Source organism: Paroedura picta, chromosome 1 (genome assembly GCF_049243985.1).
Source record: "Paroedura picta isolate Pp20150507F chromosome 1, Ppicta_v3.0, whole genome shotgun sequence".
NCBI lineage: Eukaryota > Metazoa > Chordata > Lepidosauria > Squamata > Gekkonidae > Paroedura > Paroedura picta.
This window is the reverse complement of record NC_135369.1, coordinates 204,960,732-204,975,648: the sequence shown is the minus strand read 5'-3', so window position 1 is coordinate 204,975,648 and position 14,917 is coordinate 204,960,732. Positions and strand designations below refer to the sequence as shown.

The following is a 14,917-nucleotide window of genomic DNA, read 5'->3' as shown; positions in this document are numbered from 1 at the left end:
AGTCCAGCCTTTGAGGAGGCAGTGGGTGCACTTCTGGGCCTGGGGGAAAGGCCGCACTGCTGCCAGGGTGGAGGGGAGGAAGCCTTCCCACCGGCCTCAAAAGCATACCTAGCACCCGTTGTATTTACAAGTACAACGGGCTTGGTCCCTAGTAAAAGTAATATTTCAGCAACAGCGGGCACTGCAGAGTCAGTTTTATTCTCGTTCCCCATGACTCTTCTTTCTCAGTGTATGCATGAATGCAGGAGCCCTCTGATCCGCTGCACTGGAGCTTCCCAGGCGGCCGTTTTGTGGTTGCACCTGTTTCTCCGTGTCAGAATTGGCAATCTGCCTGCAATCTCAAAAAGATTGAGGACTCCTGGCTTTGTCAGTTACATTTTTTGGAGGAGAGGAGAACATGCAAAAAACTCCCACCCTGCCTGCCACTTCCCCATTTATTACTTCTCTTTTCCTCTGAGACGGTTACACCACACTCCCGCCCTGCCATGCTGGCCCTCAATGGCCAAACTTTCAGAACTAGACTGCTAATAGTCTAGGGCAGTGGTAGTCAACCTGTGGTCCTCCAGATGTTCATGGACTACAATTCCCATGAGCCCCTGCCAGCGAACGCTGTAGTCCATGGACATCTGGAGGGCCACAGTTTGACTACCCCTGGTCTAGGGGGCAAATTGGGCCCAAATTTCTGCTCTCATCTGGATTCTGTCATCCTGTTGCCATCAGTGCCATGATCCCAAGCCAGAACGTTGGGCTTACCTTCCTGTGGGAATGAAAGGCACCTTGCCTTTATGGGTCTTTCATAAGGACATTGGGGGCACCCTCTTATCTCTTCTGTCCTGTACCTGTTGACTTCAGTGGACTCAAAAGAATGTAACTTTGCCCTGATCTGGATTTTGGAAGCAGGGTTGGTCCTTGGTAGGATTCGTACTTGGAAGGGAGACGACCAAGGAAGATACTATGCAGAGGCAGGTGATAGCAAAGCCCCTCTGTTCACCTCTTGTCCTGAAAACCCTACAGGGGCCCTAGAAATTGGCTGCGACAAGATAGGACTTATTGCCCAGGCCAGCCCATCTCATCAGATCTTGAAAGCTAAGCCAAGTCAGCCCTTAGTATTTGGATGGGGGACCATCAGGAAGTCCAGCAACCCACATCTGCTCCTCTCTGGCCTCAAGCATCCTGCATGATTGCCAGAATTTTTCTTTTGTGAACAAAATGCTCCTTCAGGCAATGTTCTACTCACTCAGAATAGGAAGTATGACATTATGTATGTCAACACAATATTTAGCATCAGATGACAACAAGCAGGAGACCCATACAATTTGGGGGGGGGGATTCTGTCATTTTGGTCCCCCCACACCCTCATGGGAAGACCCACTCTCTATGGCATTGTTTCTGTCAGGTAGCCCCTGCATATGCTGGAGAGACAGATGTCTACTGGGCCCCCATCAGAATGCCCCTTTTGAGTTGCCCAAAGGAGAACACCAGGGAAGAGAGGTCATCAACTACAACCAGACACCTGCTTTAGTTTCTATGGTTTAAAATGCTTTTAGCAATGGCTTTAAAGTAAAATGGTTAAGATTTTGAGAATAATCAGCTGGACATTGTATAATGTATTACATATGTTGTTCACTGCCTTGGGAGGCTGGTATACTACTATTATATTATATTATTATTATTATTATTATTATTATTATTATTATTATTATTATTATTAACTGAATTTGTCCACTCTTAAAATACTAAAATGCATATGATAGCAATATACATTGAATTTCTTCCCAGTATTTTCAATGGGATAACATTTAACTCAATATTCAAATTTGTCACTACCCCAATTGTGACCGGATTAGACAATGTATGTGTGTATGACATGCTTTCTTTACCATCTAAAGTGTTTTCTGTTCTCAGTCATGCCTCCCACCTCTCAGATGGCCAGTATTAAAACACATGTGCTAAGGTGGCGTGGCATGTTACATATTCTTGTTTTCTGCCTCTCTGCCTCTTTCACGATTATTGGGTATAGGTGCCATTCTGCTTGCAGATAACTAAGACTAACTCAATTACAAAGGACACATTGTGTGTTCTGAAAGCAGCACAATAAATGTAAGATTAATGAAATCTTGAATCTCCAGCATCTGCAATTGAAAGGACCTCTGCCTAAGAGACGATGCCAGTCAGAGTAGACAATACTGACTTTGACAGACTGATTCAGTAGAAGGCAGCTTCATCTGAGAGTCAGCTAGATGTCGTGGTTAAGCCCAACAATTTCTAATCTGAAGAACTGGGTTTGATTCTCCTCTCCTCTTCCACATGCAGCCAGCTGCATGACTTTAAGCTACACGCAGTCCTGTTAGAACTGTTCTCACAGAGCAGTTCTGTCAGAGCTCTCAGCCCCACCTCCTTCACAAGGTGGGGAGAGGAAGGGGAGGTGCTTTCTAAGTCGCTTTGAGACTTCTTTGGGTAGTGAGAAGTGTGGTATAAAAACCAACTCTTCTTCTTCGATGTTAAATTGTGACTATCAAATTCCCATCACTTTTTTCCGTGCTTTTAACATTTCCCTTAGAAAAACAAAATCACACAGCAAGTGTTCAATCACAGCAAGACTCATGAGACTTCTATATTCAGTCCCACCTTAATCTCCTCAGAAATGTTCAAATCTTTGTATCTAGGAGAAACCAAAGTTTGAGGCAGGTATTGTTGCCTCTCCCCAATATGGGGGGTCATTGGGGTTACCTCCACTTCCGAAGTTACTGAAAATATTTCTACTCACTTATTCCCCTACAACACCCTACCAGAAGTCAGAGGCTATGGCACATCACACCTAATCTTGGACAATCTTGGTAATATCTTATCTGGGGACAACCATCGGTGTCCAATGAAAGTCAAGACAATACCCCCATGTTCCACCTCAGTAGGGGACCAAAGTGACAACATTCTCCTCTTCTCCAATTTTGTCCTTACCACAACCCTGGGAGTTTGAACAAAGGTTCAAAACAAAAACATGATTATGAATATTTGATAAGCTGGGCTCTATGGCCTCTAGAATAAGGTATTATTCAATATCTATATGATGCAAGAGAAGACTATATAAGATAAAGGTTAACAATTACTTCTCTGTAAGGAAAGCTGGAGTTCGCTTGTAAATTATGTTATCTGCCTTTTGCTTTTCTTTTCTCTTTTCCTTAATCTGTAATCAATCTGTTTTGTATAAATAATCATTTAAAATTAAAAAAAAGCCCTGGGAGGTAGGTTAGGCTGAGTGGCCCAAGGTCACCCAGCAAACTTCCATGGCACAGTGCAGATTCAAACCGGGGTCTCCCAGATCCTAGTCCTACTCTCTAACCATTCTGGCTGTCTGGAACTGATGGTTCCGGATCGTTTAAGTAAAGAACAGTTTCCTTTGGCCGTACTTGAGCAGAGAGGTCCAGACATACCTTCTTCACTAGGTACCCTTCCCGTATGCGTCTGGGCTCGCTCTCCGGTTCTTGGTCCATCCCTGTCGGTCCTTGTTTCTTCAAGTGCTTCTGAGGGCACAGCAGTTCTGCATACTGCCTGGCCCAAGTTGTCACTTTCATCAGTTCCCACATGAAAGCACACGCCCATTTCCCCTTCCGGAAGAAGGAAGTGCCAAAGCAGACGTGGGTGCTCCGTTAAGCACGTTTCTATTCGGAGCCTGAAGGGTAAGGCAAGCAATAAACCAAAGTGTTTGATCGGGGGGGGGGGGGTGTCACAACACAAGAATTTTTTAGTACATGATTAAGGATTGCATATGAAAAACTCAAGAAGTGCGCAGATGGCATTATGAGCTTCTGTTTTATTTTTTCCTTTCCGTTTTCATTTGCAGGAGTTAGAAGCTTGACAGATCCTCCCCCCCAAAAAAAAAATAATTCCCCAAACAAAGTGTGAAAACATGGCTAAGAAATCTTATCAATGGTAATAACTGTGCCACTGTTTGGTCATTGTACTGAAATCAATGTTGATTAGGGGCCTTGGACAGTGGAATGCCAGGTTAGGCACTCACCTGATTAATTTGATTAAGGACTCTGGACCAGGGGTCCCCAACCTTTTTGATCGTGTGGGTACATTTAGAATTCTGACCTGGCCAGGTGGGTGCATCAATAGCATGGCTGCCACAGCTTCCCTTCAGTCACACAGTGAAGATCCTTGAGCTGTGGTGGCAGCTGCTGCCAAAGCAACCTTTACAAAATCTGCACAACCAATCAGATCTCCAGTGGCCAATGAGAAGCCTTGCTGGCCCTGCCCACCTCCTAAAACACTTAAAGATAAAGGTAAAGGTAAAGGTAAAGGTAAAGCACCGAGTCATGTCTGACCCTTGGGGTGACGCCCTCCAGCGTTTTCTTGGCAGACTCAATAAGGGGTGGTTTGCCATTCCCTTCCTCAGTCATTACCGTTTACCCCCCAGCAAGCTGGGTACTCATTTTAGCTTCAGTCAGCATGTCGCTACCTTACCACCATGTGCCACAAGAGGCTCCCTAAAAACACATAGCAGGTACCAAAAAAGAGGTCAGCGCAGGGACTACTTTGGGGCCCCCCAATTCCAGACATTTCTGAAAGTGCCCAAGTCAAACAGTTTACAGTCAACCCTTCTAAATGTGTGTAATTTAATAGAATTAAAAGACTATAACTCTGCTTCAGAGTTCCTAATAAGTTGTACACAAGGCCGAAGCACAATTATTATTATGCTTATTATTGGTGGCCAAATCTGGCCACCCTAATTAGATAACCGCCTTGTGGTTTGCAAGTATTGTTCCCATTATTTGATTGATTGATTGATTGATTGGTTGATTGATTGATTCACTGACTGACTGACTGACTGGTTGGTTTGTTGGTTGGTTGGTTTTTATACCACTGCTCTTCCAGTGGTTTTGCAGTGGTTCACACACTTGTGATTCTACTGCCTGTTAAAGTGTTGATTTGACCTGTCTTGCCCTGATGCTGTGGTTTGACGCCCCAAGGTTGTTTCCCTGCTGCTATGCTTTATTATTCCCTATCCTCCCACCACATTCGGACCCCTCACTTTAGCTATTATTCCATAGTTCCCAGACCTGCTGTCCAGATGGCTAAATAATTATCTCCAATTTTGACTCTTTTGAACTGTGCCTGGTTCGAATTCTCAAGAGAGGGGGAAGTGAACCCCTATATTACTTGTTCTATGATTTGTATTTCAGTCCTGACTATGCCTTCATTGTAGAATCATAGAATAATAGAGTTAGAAGGGAACTCATGGGTCATCTAGTCCAGCTCCCTGCACTATGCAGGACAATCACATCCCATTTCCTCATCTACTGTAATCTGCCACCCCTTTGCCTTCACAGAATCAGCTTCTCCATCAGATGGCTATCTAGCCTCTGTTTAAAAATTTCCAAAGATGGAGAACCCACCACCTCCCGAGGAAGCCTGTTCCACTGAGAAACACGCTCTAACTGTAAGGAACTTCTTCTGGATGTTTTTTTGAATTAATTTCATCCCATTCGTTCTGGTCTGTCTCTCTGGGGCAAGAGAGAACAATTCTGCTCCATCCTCCATATGGCACCCTTTTAAATACTGGAAGATGGTTATCAGATCCCCTCTCAGTCGTCTCCTCTCCAGGTTAAACAGACCAAGTTCCCCCAACTTTTCCTCATACGTCTTGGTCTCCTAACCCCTCACCATCTTTGTTGCCCTCCTCTGGACATGTTCCATTAAAGCATTGTCGATGCTTTAATTTTTCTTAAATAAAGGAACTTTCATTCCACGAAGTTACTTAATTTAGGAGTCAAAGTTTCTCATAGCCAGAAGTTACAAAAGGGTGCACTGGTTTATGTTCAAGCAGAATACAAAGAGAAATCCTTTTTTTAAAAAGAGGGGAAATACAATAAGAGGAACCAATGGTCCCCTCCCTAAACTCTGCCCTCCCCAGATTCCAAATCTCCAGGTTTTTCAAAATCCAAAATTCGCAAGCCTATAGGGTTGGGAAATCTCCCAGAATTATACCTGCTCTCCAATCAACAGAGATCCATTCCCTGGGAGAAAACGGTTGCTTTGGAGGGTGGGCCTATGGCATTATATACCACTGAGGTCTCACCCTGCCTAGTCCCAACTCTCCAGGGATTTTCCAGCCAAGAATTGGCAGCCCTGGAGCTGGGCCAGCCCACTTTTCCCTGGATCCCAGAAGGACCCCTTTGGACACATAAGCTGGGAGTTTCCATGGCTACAATTTTCTTGAAAGAACTGTAGGGCATCACACAAACTCTGAGGAGCAGAGTGGAAGGAAGAAGCCATCAAAACTGTTGTAATATTAATTTGGAGCTGAAACCAGTAACCTTTTCTGAATGACAGTGTGCTAGCCATTAGATTTACAGAAATCCCAGGCAGAGTAAACATGGGATGTTTTGTTTAGAGACAATGTTGCTGCATCGGTTAAGATCAGCTAGTTTTACATTTAGGCAGTTAGTCTTTACTTGAACTCATCATTGTGTTTTCTCTGAATGATTGTTAAACAAATTTACTTACTTAGATTCGTAGTAACAATTAGAAGAATAATTCTTGTAGATCTGGCAGGCTCTTTTGGTTCTAAGACCATTTCTGCACTAGGAGTCTGGCTAATTTCCACTTCTGGATGATGTCTGTGCTGGCCCAGGATGTCTGGGAGGGGAGATTAGCCCCAGATCCCTGGTGTAGAAAAGGTCCAAGTGCTTAAGTGGTATTCACATAGCAAATATGGCATCGACCTCTCAAGTTCTGAAGTAAATTTTGATGAGAACATCCTTCTTCTATTCCTGTGGCTACCTCAGGCCCTCACGCTGCCTCAGCCATACAAACACAGAGAAAGGGAGACACTCCCAGGCTGAATGAGAGTTCCAGTTAACTGACAAAACTGACAGAAACAGAATCATCACAGCTAGAGATTCTCCCAACATGCACTGCTTCTCTCTCCAATATGAAGGATGCAAGGATGCCAAATCTAACAAGAGCTGCGCTGATTTATGAGTTTGAGCAGGAAGAACACACCAAAGTCAGTTAACCAGCGTATTGCCAAAACTACAATATTTTCCTAGCTTTCCCTGAATACCACAAATCATTTGAAGGTGCTTGAAGGCACTTGACAGATGCCTTATGATTAAGCCATTAATATATTTCAGTATTGATAAAGCAAGTTTTGTGAGTGTGTGTTCCAAGAATATCCATAAAACCAACAATTCAAAAATCAGATGAGAATCCCAGGTCAAGCATATTGAAAACATTTCACCATGTCTTCTTTCTATGGTCCCACAGTAGCAGAGCCTCTGTTGGTCATGCAAAAGGTCTCAGGTTCAGTCCCTGGCATCACCAGTTAAATAATCAAGCAGTACATGAAGTGAAAGACCCTTTTCTGCCTGAGATCTTGGAGGACTGCTGCCGGTCTGACTTTGTGGATGGTCTGATTTACTCGAAGGCAACTTCATATAAGTAAACGTTTTTAAAAATCTGCATCCCTCAGTACTGCTTTAGGGATAGAGGCAGGAGGACTGATGTTTGTCATCCCTACGAGAGCATCTCAGGCTCAGTTCAATAGTCTAGGGCAGGGGTAGTCAACCTGTGGTCCTCCAGATGTTCATGGACTACAATTCCCATGAGCCCCTGCCAGCATTTGCTGGCAGGGGCTCATGGGAATTGTAGTCCATGAACATCTGGAGGACCACAGGTTGACTACCCCTGGTCCAAGGTGGAACGGCCCAGTCTGGCTTTCAGACCCACATCCAATGAGCCAGCTGAGTTGTGCGATCACTTAGATGCAAAGCTCCCATTCTCCCACTCGCAAAAACCCTTAGGCGCCTTCCCCCTCCCCTCCAATATCTTTACATAAATACTATTTGGATGGGAAATATCTAGGCATTCAACCCAGAACAAAGGGATAGCAAATACCTGAGCATTGAATTTAAAAAAGAAACTTGATCACATTAACCCTGAAGCAGACAAGTTGTATTTAAATTGCCCACACAAGCCAGATGGATCCAATCTTGTGCAGGGGTAACAGTGCCCTCTTCTGGTGTCTGACAGTGTGGGACACAAGAACATTTTATGTTTTGCTTTTTCATGGCTTGTAGGACCCAGGCTTGGAAGGCACTGGCAAACCACCCAGTATTGAGTCTGCCATGAAAACACTAGAGGGCATCACCCCAAGGGTCAGACATGACCCAGTGCTTGCACAGGGGATACTTTTACCTTTATCTAGGACCCAGTTTTGGTCCTGTGCCACCTGAAATCCCACAAACTTAGGTATAAACTTTCGTGCTCTTGCACACTTCTTCAGGAACAGATGCACATGAAAGCTTATACCGAGAATTCTGCTACTCCCCGCAGGCTAAATGTATCTTTTAGTAATAAAACATGAGTCTGGAATACTGCCTCTTTAGCTAATGTAAAGTAAGTTTCTTTAAGAAGATCACTTTCTTAACACATCTGTGATGCATTTAAGCAAGCTTATTTTCTGCTGGGTTGTTCTTCCTTTGTTTTTGCCTCTTGTCATCTTGCAAATAAACGTACCTGTGTTCAACAAGACAATCTAGATATTGTTTCTTGGGCCAGCACAGATATTACATGGTGTCAGAAGTATGGATTTTTTTCGACCCCCATGTCCGCTTGTTTTGCAAGGTAATTTGGTTGAGAACTGGAAATGCTGGGAACAAATTTTTTGACTATATTTGACTGCAGCTGGAATTGATAATGTTTCAAACAAGCAGCAAGTGGCTATTTTGTTGAATTGCGTGGGCAATGAAGCTTTGTTAATTTATAATACCTTTGTTTTTTCGGGTGGAAAGCCAGAGGATGTAGAAGAATTCCTTGAAGAGTTAAAGAAATACTGCACGCCACAAAACAATGTGATATTTGAATGTTATTCTTTCTGGAATCATTTGTGGAGATGAGAAACTAGAGCAGTTTGTAACTGAGCTTAAACTAAGCACGTTTGCTTTCAAACCAGTGATTCCCATAAAAGCCAAAAACTTTTTATATGACATGATTATACAGATGACTTTAATAAAGTAGAGGAAGAGGCAGAATAATTAAATGAAACATTGCTCAATTAATAACGCCTTCAGTACATCAATATATTATTTCAGTTGGTTTCTTATAACACTATAGGGGGGACCCTTGGGTGCATGAAGGTCCCTGTCTTCCAGGGACATAGGATACTGGTTTACAGCCACTGGGGTTTGACTTTCTTTCCACCAACAGCACCACCCAGCATCTGCCACTAGCTTCTCATCTTTCAGATGCCTTCAGCAATACAGCAGTGATTTTAAAAGAACATATCACAATTAAAAAGCTACCACTGAAAACCTGGTCAGTTCATAAAGGCAATAATTGATCAATTCATTTCTTAATTTTGTAAATAGCTGGACATATATGTTCTCATCAGCTTTTCCCAGTTGTTGGCAATATGCCCTTAATTGCTGTTTTCCAAATGGTACCAATTCCAATCACACGAGAATTTCAGTCTACTGTTAGAAAGTGGATTCTCTCCCCCAAGGGCCCTCCAGTTTTTCAAAACACATTCCAAAGGGTTCCCCTGGAGGCCAAACTCTATTACTCTGTTACCCATTACTTTACTCTGGTGTTGCTTTTGTCTACAAGGCAGGGATTTTCGGGTAACTCCCATATTCAACAAATGACTCGCACTCTTATAATTATAGGATGTGGGAGACTTGTCTTGGCAGTAGGATGTGCAAAAAGGATCTAGGACAGTGGTCCCCAACCTTTTTGAGGCTGGGGACCGACGGCAGCAATGAGGGCGATTGCCCGGAAATGCGCATGCACGTCACTTTCGTGCATGCTCGAAAGTGCCACGCATGCGCGTTTCTGGCCGCACATGGCGCATACACATGTGTGTGGCCCGGCCGCGCATGCACAATGCGCGTGTGCGGCCCTGCTTCCCTCTCCCCCCCCTCCCACAGTAAGAAACTTGCCAGGCCTCAAGCTTGCGGCCTGGTAAGTTTCTTACTGCGGGGGGGGCGGGGAGAGGGAGCCGCAGCCCTCCTCCAAGTGACAACCTTTTTATGAAACATATCCTGAAGCTATGATTCTATGAAACATATCCTGAAGCTAAATGCTACATTCTGGAAGCTTGATGGGTTTGTTCTTGTGAACTGGAAGTTTCTCAAGAGAAGACAATACCTATTAACTATTGTTAAATAGTTATGACATGATGTGGCTGAATGTTTGCATATTCGAAGGGGGGGGGTGAAGGAGATTTCTAGCAGCATAGCCCATTAAGGCTGATGTGTTTGGAGGGGGAGTATGTGGCAGCCTAGTGACCACTCTTGTCTTCAAGATGAACCTGCTTTGACCTTGCACACCCCATCTGGCTTGGTGCAGACTCCATTTTCTGAGCACGAAGATGCCAGAGGACATTATAACTTTTATTCCAATGGGGCTAATGCCTCTGGGGTCCAATCTAGGCTGTCCTTCTAACCATTAAGAAGAGAGGGGTATCAGACTGGCTTTAATCTTTAGTCTTTTAAAAGCATGCCTAATACACCGCAGGCCTGGAGAAAAATGTTCTGTCCTTCCAGTAGAGACTTATGGTATGGAAACAAGCAGCTGAAACTGTTCATGGGTTGCCACAAAAGGTAAATAACATCCCACAAAACCTCAATTCATGGGAAGCGAGATTTTATTTCCTCCAGGCAGCTGGAAAGCCCACTTACGTCATCTTTTAGTAGCTTTGCCTATGTAACTTCCATGTAAAGAGGCCTGCGAAAAAGTTCATTCTGAAACGAGATATCACAAGGAAACAACACCCTGTTTGAAAGCGAAAAGGGAACTATGTGCCAAAGAACAAAGAACTCAGGATGAATCATTTCTGCAAAGGACTGAGGTTCTCTTAAACTGAAACTGCCAGCAAATCATACAGAGGAACAAATGCTCGATTCTGTTTTAGAGCCCTGACTCTAGCATATAGAAAGTCTTACAAATGTTATACTTAAGAGAAGGGGTGGTCAAACTGCGGCCCTCCAGATGAGAATTCTCATGAGAATTGTAGTCCATGGACATCTGGAGGGCCACAGTTTGACCACCCCTGCGTAACAGGATGGATTCAGACCTTCTGCATGTCAAGCAGATGAAGAAGAAGAGCTGGTTCTTTTGTGCCGCTTTTCCCTACCCGAAGGAGTCTCAAAGGGGCTTACAGTCGCCTTCCCCTTCCTCTCCCCACAACAGACACCCTGTGAGGTGGGTGAGGCTGAGAGAGCCCTGAGATTACTTCTCAGTCAGAACAGCTTTATCAGTGCTATGGCAAGCCCAGGGTTACCCAGCTGGCTGCATGTGGGGGAGGAGCGGGGAATCAAATCCGGCTCCAAGTCCACACCGCTAACCACTACACCAAGCTGGTCCTCCACACCAAGATGCTCTGCCAGTGAGCCAAGCCCCAAATTGGACATTCCATTGGTCATGCAGATGCTTTAAAATGTTGCATTGGCAGCAGTGGCCACCACAGCCCAAGGATCATCAGTGTGTGACTGAAGGGGCTGGTTCACCATGTTGCGGTAGCCATAGTGTTACTGTGCCCACTAAGCCTTGTCAGAATTCCAAATGTGCCTGCAGGCTCAAAGGGACCCTTGTACTATATCGCCTCCCATCCCTGTCAAAACCATGATTTATTCTTTCCCCCTGTAACCTGGATCCTGTCATTAGCAGCGAGACTTTTCCAGTTATCTATGCAGGCATCTTTTGTAGCCCACCTCTGCCAGTGCCCGGGGTCCTCAGGAGAGAGAGCAGTTCCCAGGGGCAGCACAGCTCTCTCTCCTAAGGACCTGTCAACAAGGAGTCTTCATGCCCCAAATTTTTAGCACTGGGAGGGGCTGTGGACGAGGTGCAGATAAAGGAAAGTTTCATTAGTTTCTTTAGTCAGTTTGGTGAGAGAGTCAGTTTGGTGAGAGAGCCAGTTTGGTGTAGTGGTTAGGAGTCCGGACTTCTAATCTGGCATGCCGGGTTCAATTCTGCACTCCCCCACATGCAACCAGCTGGGTGACCTTGGGCTCGCCACGGCACTGATAAAACTGTTCTGACCGAGCAGTGATATCAGGGCTCTCTCAGCCTCACCCACCTCACAGGGTGTCTGTTGTGGGGAGAGGAAAGGGAAGGCGAATGTAAGCCGCTTTGAGCCTCCTTCGGGTAGGGAAAAGTGGCATATAAGAACCAACTCTTCTTCTTCTTCTTCTTCTAGTCTTAGCAACATCCCCGTGATGATAAAAGATTTTTCTCAAATGAAGTCTGCTTATCGGGAGTAATCGACAGAACTTCACAAAACTGTGCTACTGTCCCAATCCTCTGTCCTTGTCTTCCTGGGAAGTAGCTCGTGCATGCCAAATCTCCCCCCCCCCCATTTTCTATTTGCTGTTGCTAACTTTTTGCATCCCTCTGCTCAGGTGTATTGGCTGTTTCCCAAGCAGATTTGCTCTGTCATCCGGAGGGAGGCAATTCTGCATTTCTGGCTGGGATTTAGAACAGGGACTGCATTGGCCACCTTGGTCTATGACCTCTACTGAGAACTAGACAGGGGGAATGTTGTTGGATTTGTGCATCCTTGCATAGAGGCACTTACATATTGGGAGGGAGGACTGGTGCATGCTGGGAGAATTCTCAGGGCCTTTTCGCACAGGGATCTTTGTTGCAAATTGTTTGCGGAATGAAAAATCGCCATTTAAAATAGTGGAATTCGTCGTTATGCATACCTGCCTTTGTAGTGGAATCAGTTGCGTTTTTTAGCGTTTCCCACAGGCTTCCGGTCTCGGCAGAAATCGCTAGAAAGGAAGCGCTATTGCCAAGCTCGTCCCGCCCCTGGCCATCAAGCAGCCAATGGGCAGCCGTTAGCATGCTCCCAAACAGCCCCTTTCCCTTTAAGAAAGGTTTTTTTTAAAAAAAAAACGACCCATAGCAACGAATCTAGGTAGATTCGTTGCTACGGAGAGACCCATCCAGCTGCCTAATGTGAGCTGTCGTTTGATTGTATGATCGTTTGCACGCTGCCTCGAGTGATAAAAAAAAAATCCCCCCCCCTCTCACGGGCCCGATTTTCGGCTGAATTTATTTGTAAAAAATAAAGGGACTTTATTTCAGCAAACGGGCTTTTCAGTGGTTTGTGCTTAGTGACTAAAGGTGAAGTACTGAAGCCAGGGAAGCCTCTAAACAGAAAGAGGCTCGCTGGTGCGTTTATCCCCGCTCGCTCGGAGAAAAAAAAATGGCGATCGCTTCGCCGGAAGTTTGGAGGAGAGAGCCAGGGGGAGGGACTTTGAAGAACCAGCAACAATGGTAACGCACAGGTCTTTAGCGCTACTGTTGCAGATTGGTTGCAGGAGTGTATCGCTATCCGGAGGGTGAATCCACTTTTCTGGATTCCCCTGAAAGCGCTACAACGAAGCGCTTTTTGCGGGTCGGTTTCAGGATTGTTGCAGATTGTCTACAACGTCGTGGGTTATGGCAAATTAGTAGCGTTTCCAAATAGCAACCATTGTGCTACTTTGAAGCCGTGCGAAATGGCCCTCACATGTTAGTGTCAGTTAACAAAATCTCTTGGTCTGTCCAGTCAGTGCCTCTGCTCCTCCGTACTTGTGTGTTGGAGACAAGAGTCAGTGTCTCAGTGACACTCAGAGCTGTGAGTGTCCAGCAGTAGGACAAACAGCTCTGCTTTAGTCATGAGTGGGAAGATGTGACAGTTAAAAGCCACCTGCCCCCAAATCATTGGATGGACAGAAGTAAATCGTTGCCCCCTAAGTCCATGGAGAGCAAAAGAGACAGCAATGTGATCCCACAGCAAACCACTAACCCCTTTCATCCGGAAGCAAAAAGCAACAGATCTCATAGGTTCTGTGACGAGCCACCATGTACTGGGGCAAGCACTCTGCACAGCTCGATGCCTGCAGCTCAAACCTCCCTGGACTGTATTTTTAGAGAGGGTGAGATTCTCAGATTCATTTTCATGCAAGCAACTCCATTCCACACCACCTTAACGAGACACGCTTGTTGTGTCGCAACAACACACTCCTGCAGCAAAAGTGTTTGCGTATTTTCCATCCAGGATCAGCTTTGTAGGCATGCATGGTGAGTCAGCTGAAAAGGGCAGGACGCCGGGGGAGAAACTGGAGCGGGGGGGGGGGGGAGGGGGAATGAACGCCCCCCTCTCACGGAGCAAAGCCCTAAAGTGTTGGTGTTTATATGCAGAGTGCCTCATTACATATTAAGCTGCCTAGGCAAGCCATCAGCATGCAGAAGCACAGTTTTGCTCTGGGGTGCTATTTCACTTCAAGAATGCAGTGTCATCATACTATTTTAAACATAGCTTAGTATCATTTTTATTTCACCAGATGGGCAAGGAGAATACTGAAATACTGAATGCTGAGCTTGCTGCTCCCCTGGCCTAGGAGGCCCAGGTGAGCCTGATTTCATCAGTTCTCAGAAGCTAAACAGGGTCAGCCCTGCTTAGGACTTGGATGACAACCAAGGGAGTCCAGGGATGCTACACAGAAGCAGGCGATGGCAAACTGCCCCTGAACATCTCTTGCCTTGGAACCCCCACCAGGGGCTCATGGGAATTGTAGTCGATGAACATCTGGAGGGCCACAGGTTGAGTACCCCTGACTTAAGTAATGGCACTTCCCACCATCAAAGAGCCTTCTGCTCAGGTCAGTGGTCCATCTAGCATCATAAGAACATAAGAGAAACCAGAAATCAGGCCAATGGTCTTTCCAGTCCAACAGTGACCAAACCCAGGTGCTATCAGGAAGTCCACCAGTGGGTCCAGAACTCCAGAAGCCCTCCTACTGTTGCCCCCCCTGCAAGCACCAAGAATGCAAAACATCACTGCCCCAGGCATAAGAGAAACGATGTGGAATTACTCCAGTGGTCCATTCAGTCAAACACTCTCTATTGCAGTGGCCAAAAC

At 45.4% G+C, this 14,917-nt stretch overlaps 1 protein-coding gene across 1 annotated transcript in view; it reads right to left on the bottom strand.

Annotated features, from left to right (window-relative positions):
* The window catches only part of PLEK (pleckstrin), a 29,446-nt gene extending 22,592 nt beyond the window's left edge, over positions 1–6,854 (bottom strand). The window contains exons 1-2 of the mRNA XM_077317856.1: positions 6,511–6,854; positions 3,432–3,670 (exon numbers count right to left, since the gene is read on the bottom strand). Coding sequence (XP_077173971.1) covers positions 3,432–3,584 — 153 coding nt within the window. The 5' untranslated portion in view covers positions 3,585–3,670; positions 6,511–6,854. The remainder of the gene's footprint in view (positions 1–3,431; positions 3,671–6,510) is intronic.
* Between the last annotated feature and the right edge of the window lie 8,063 nt (positions 6,855–14,917).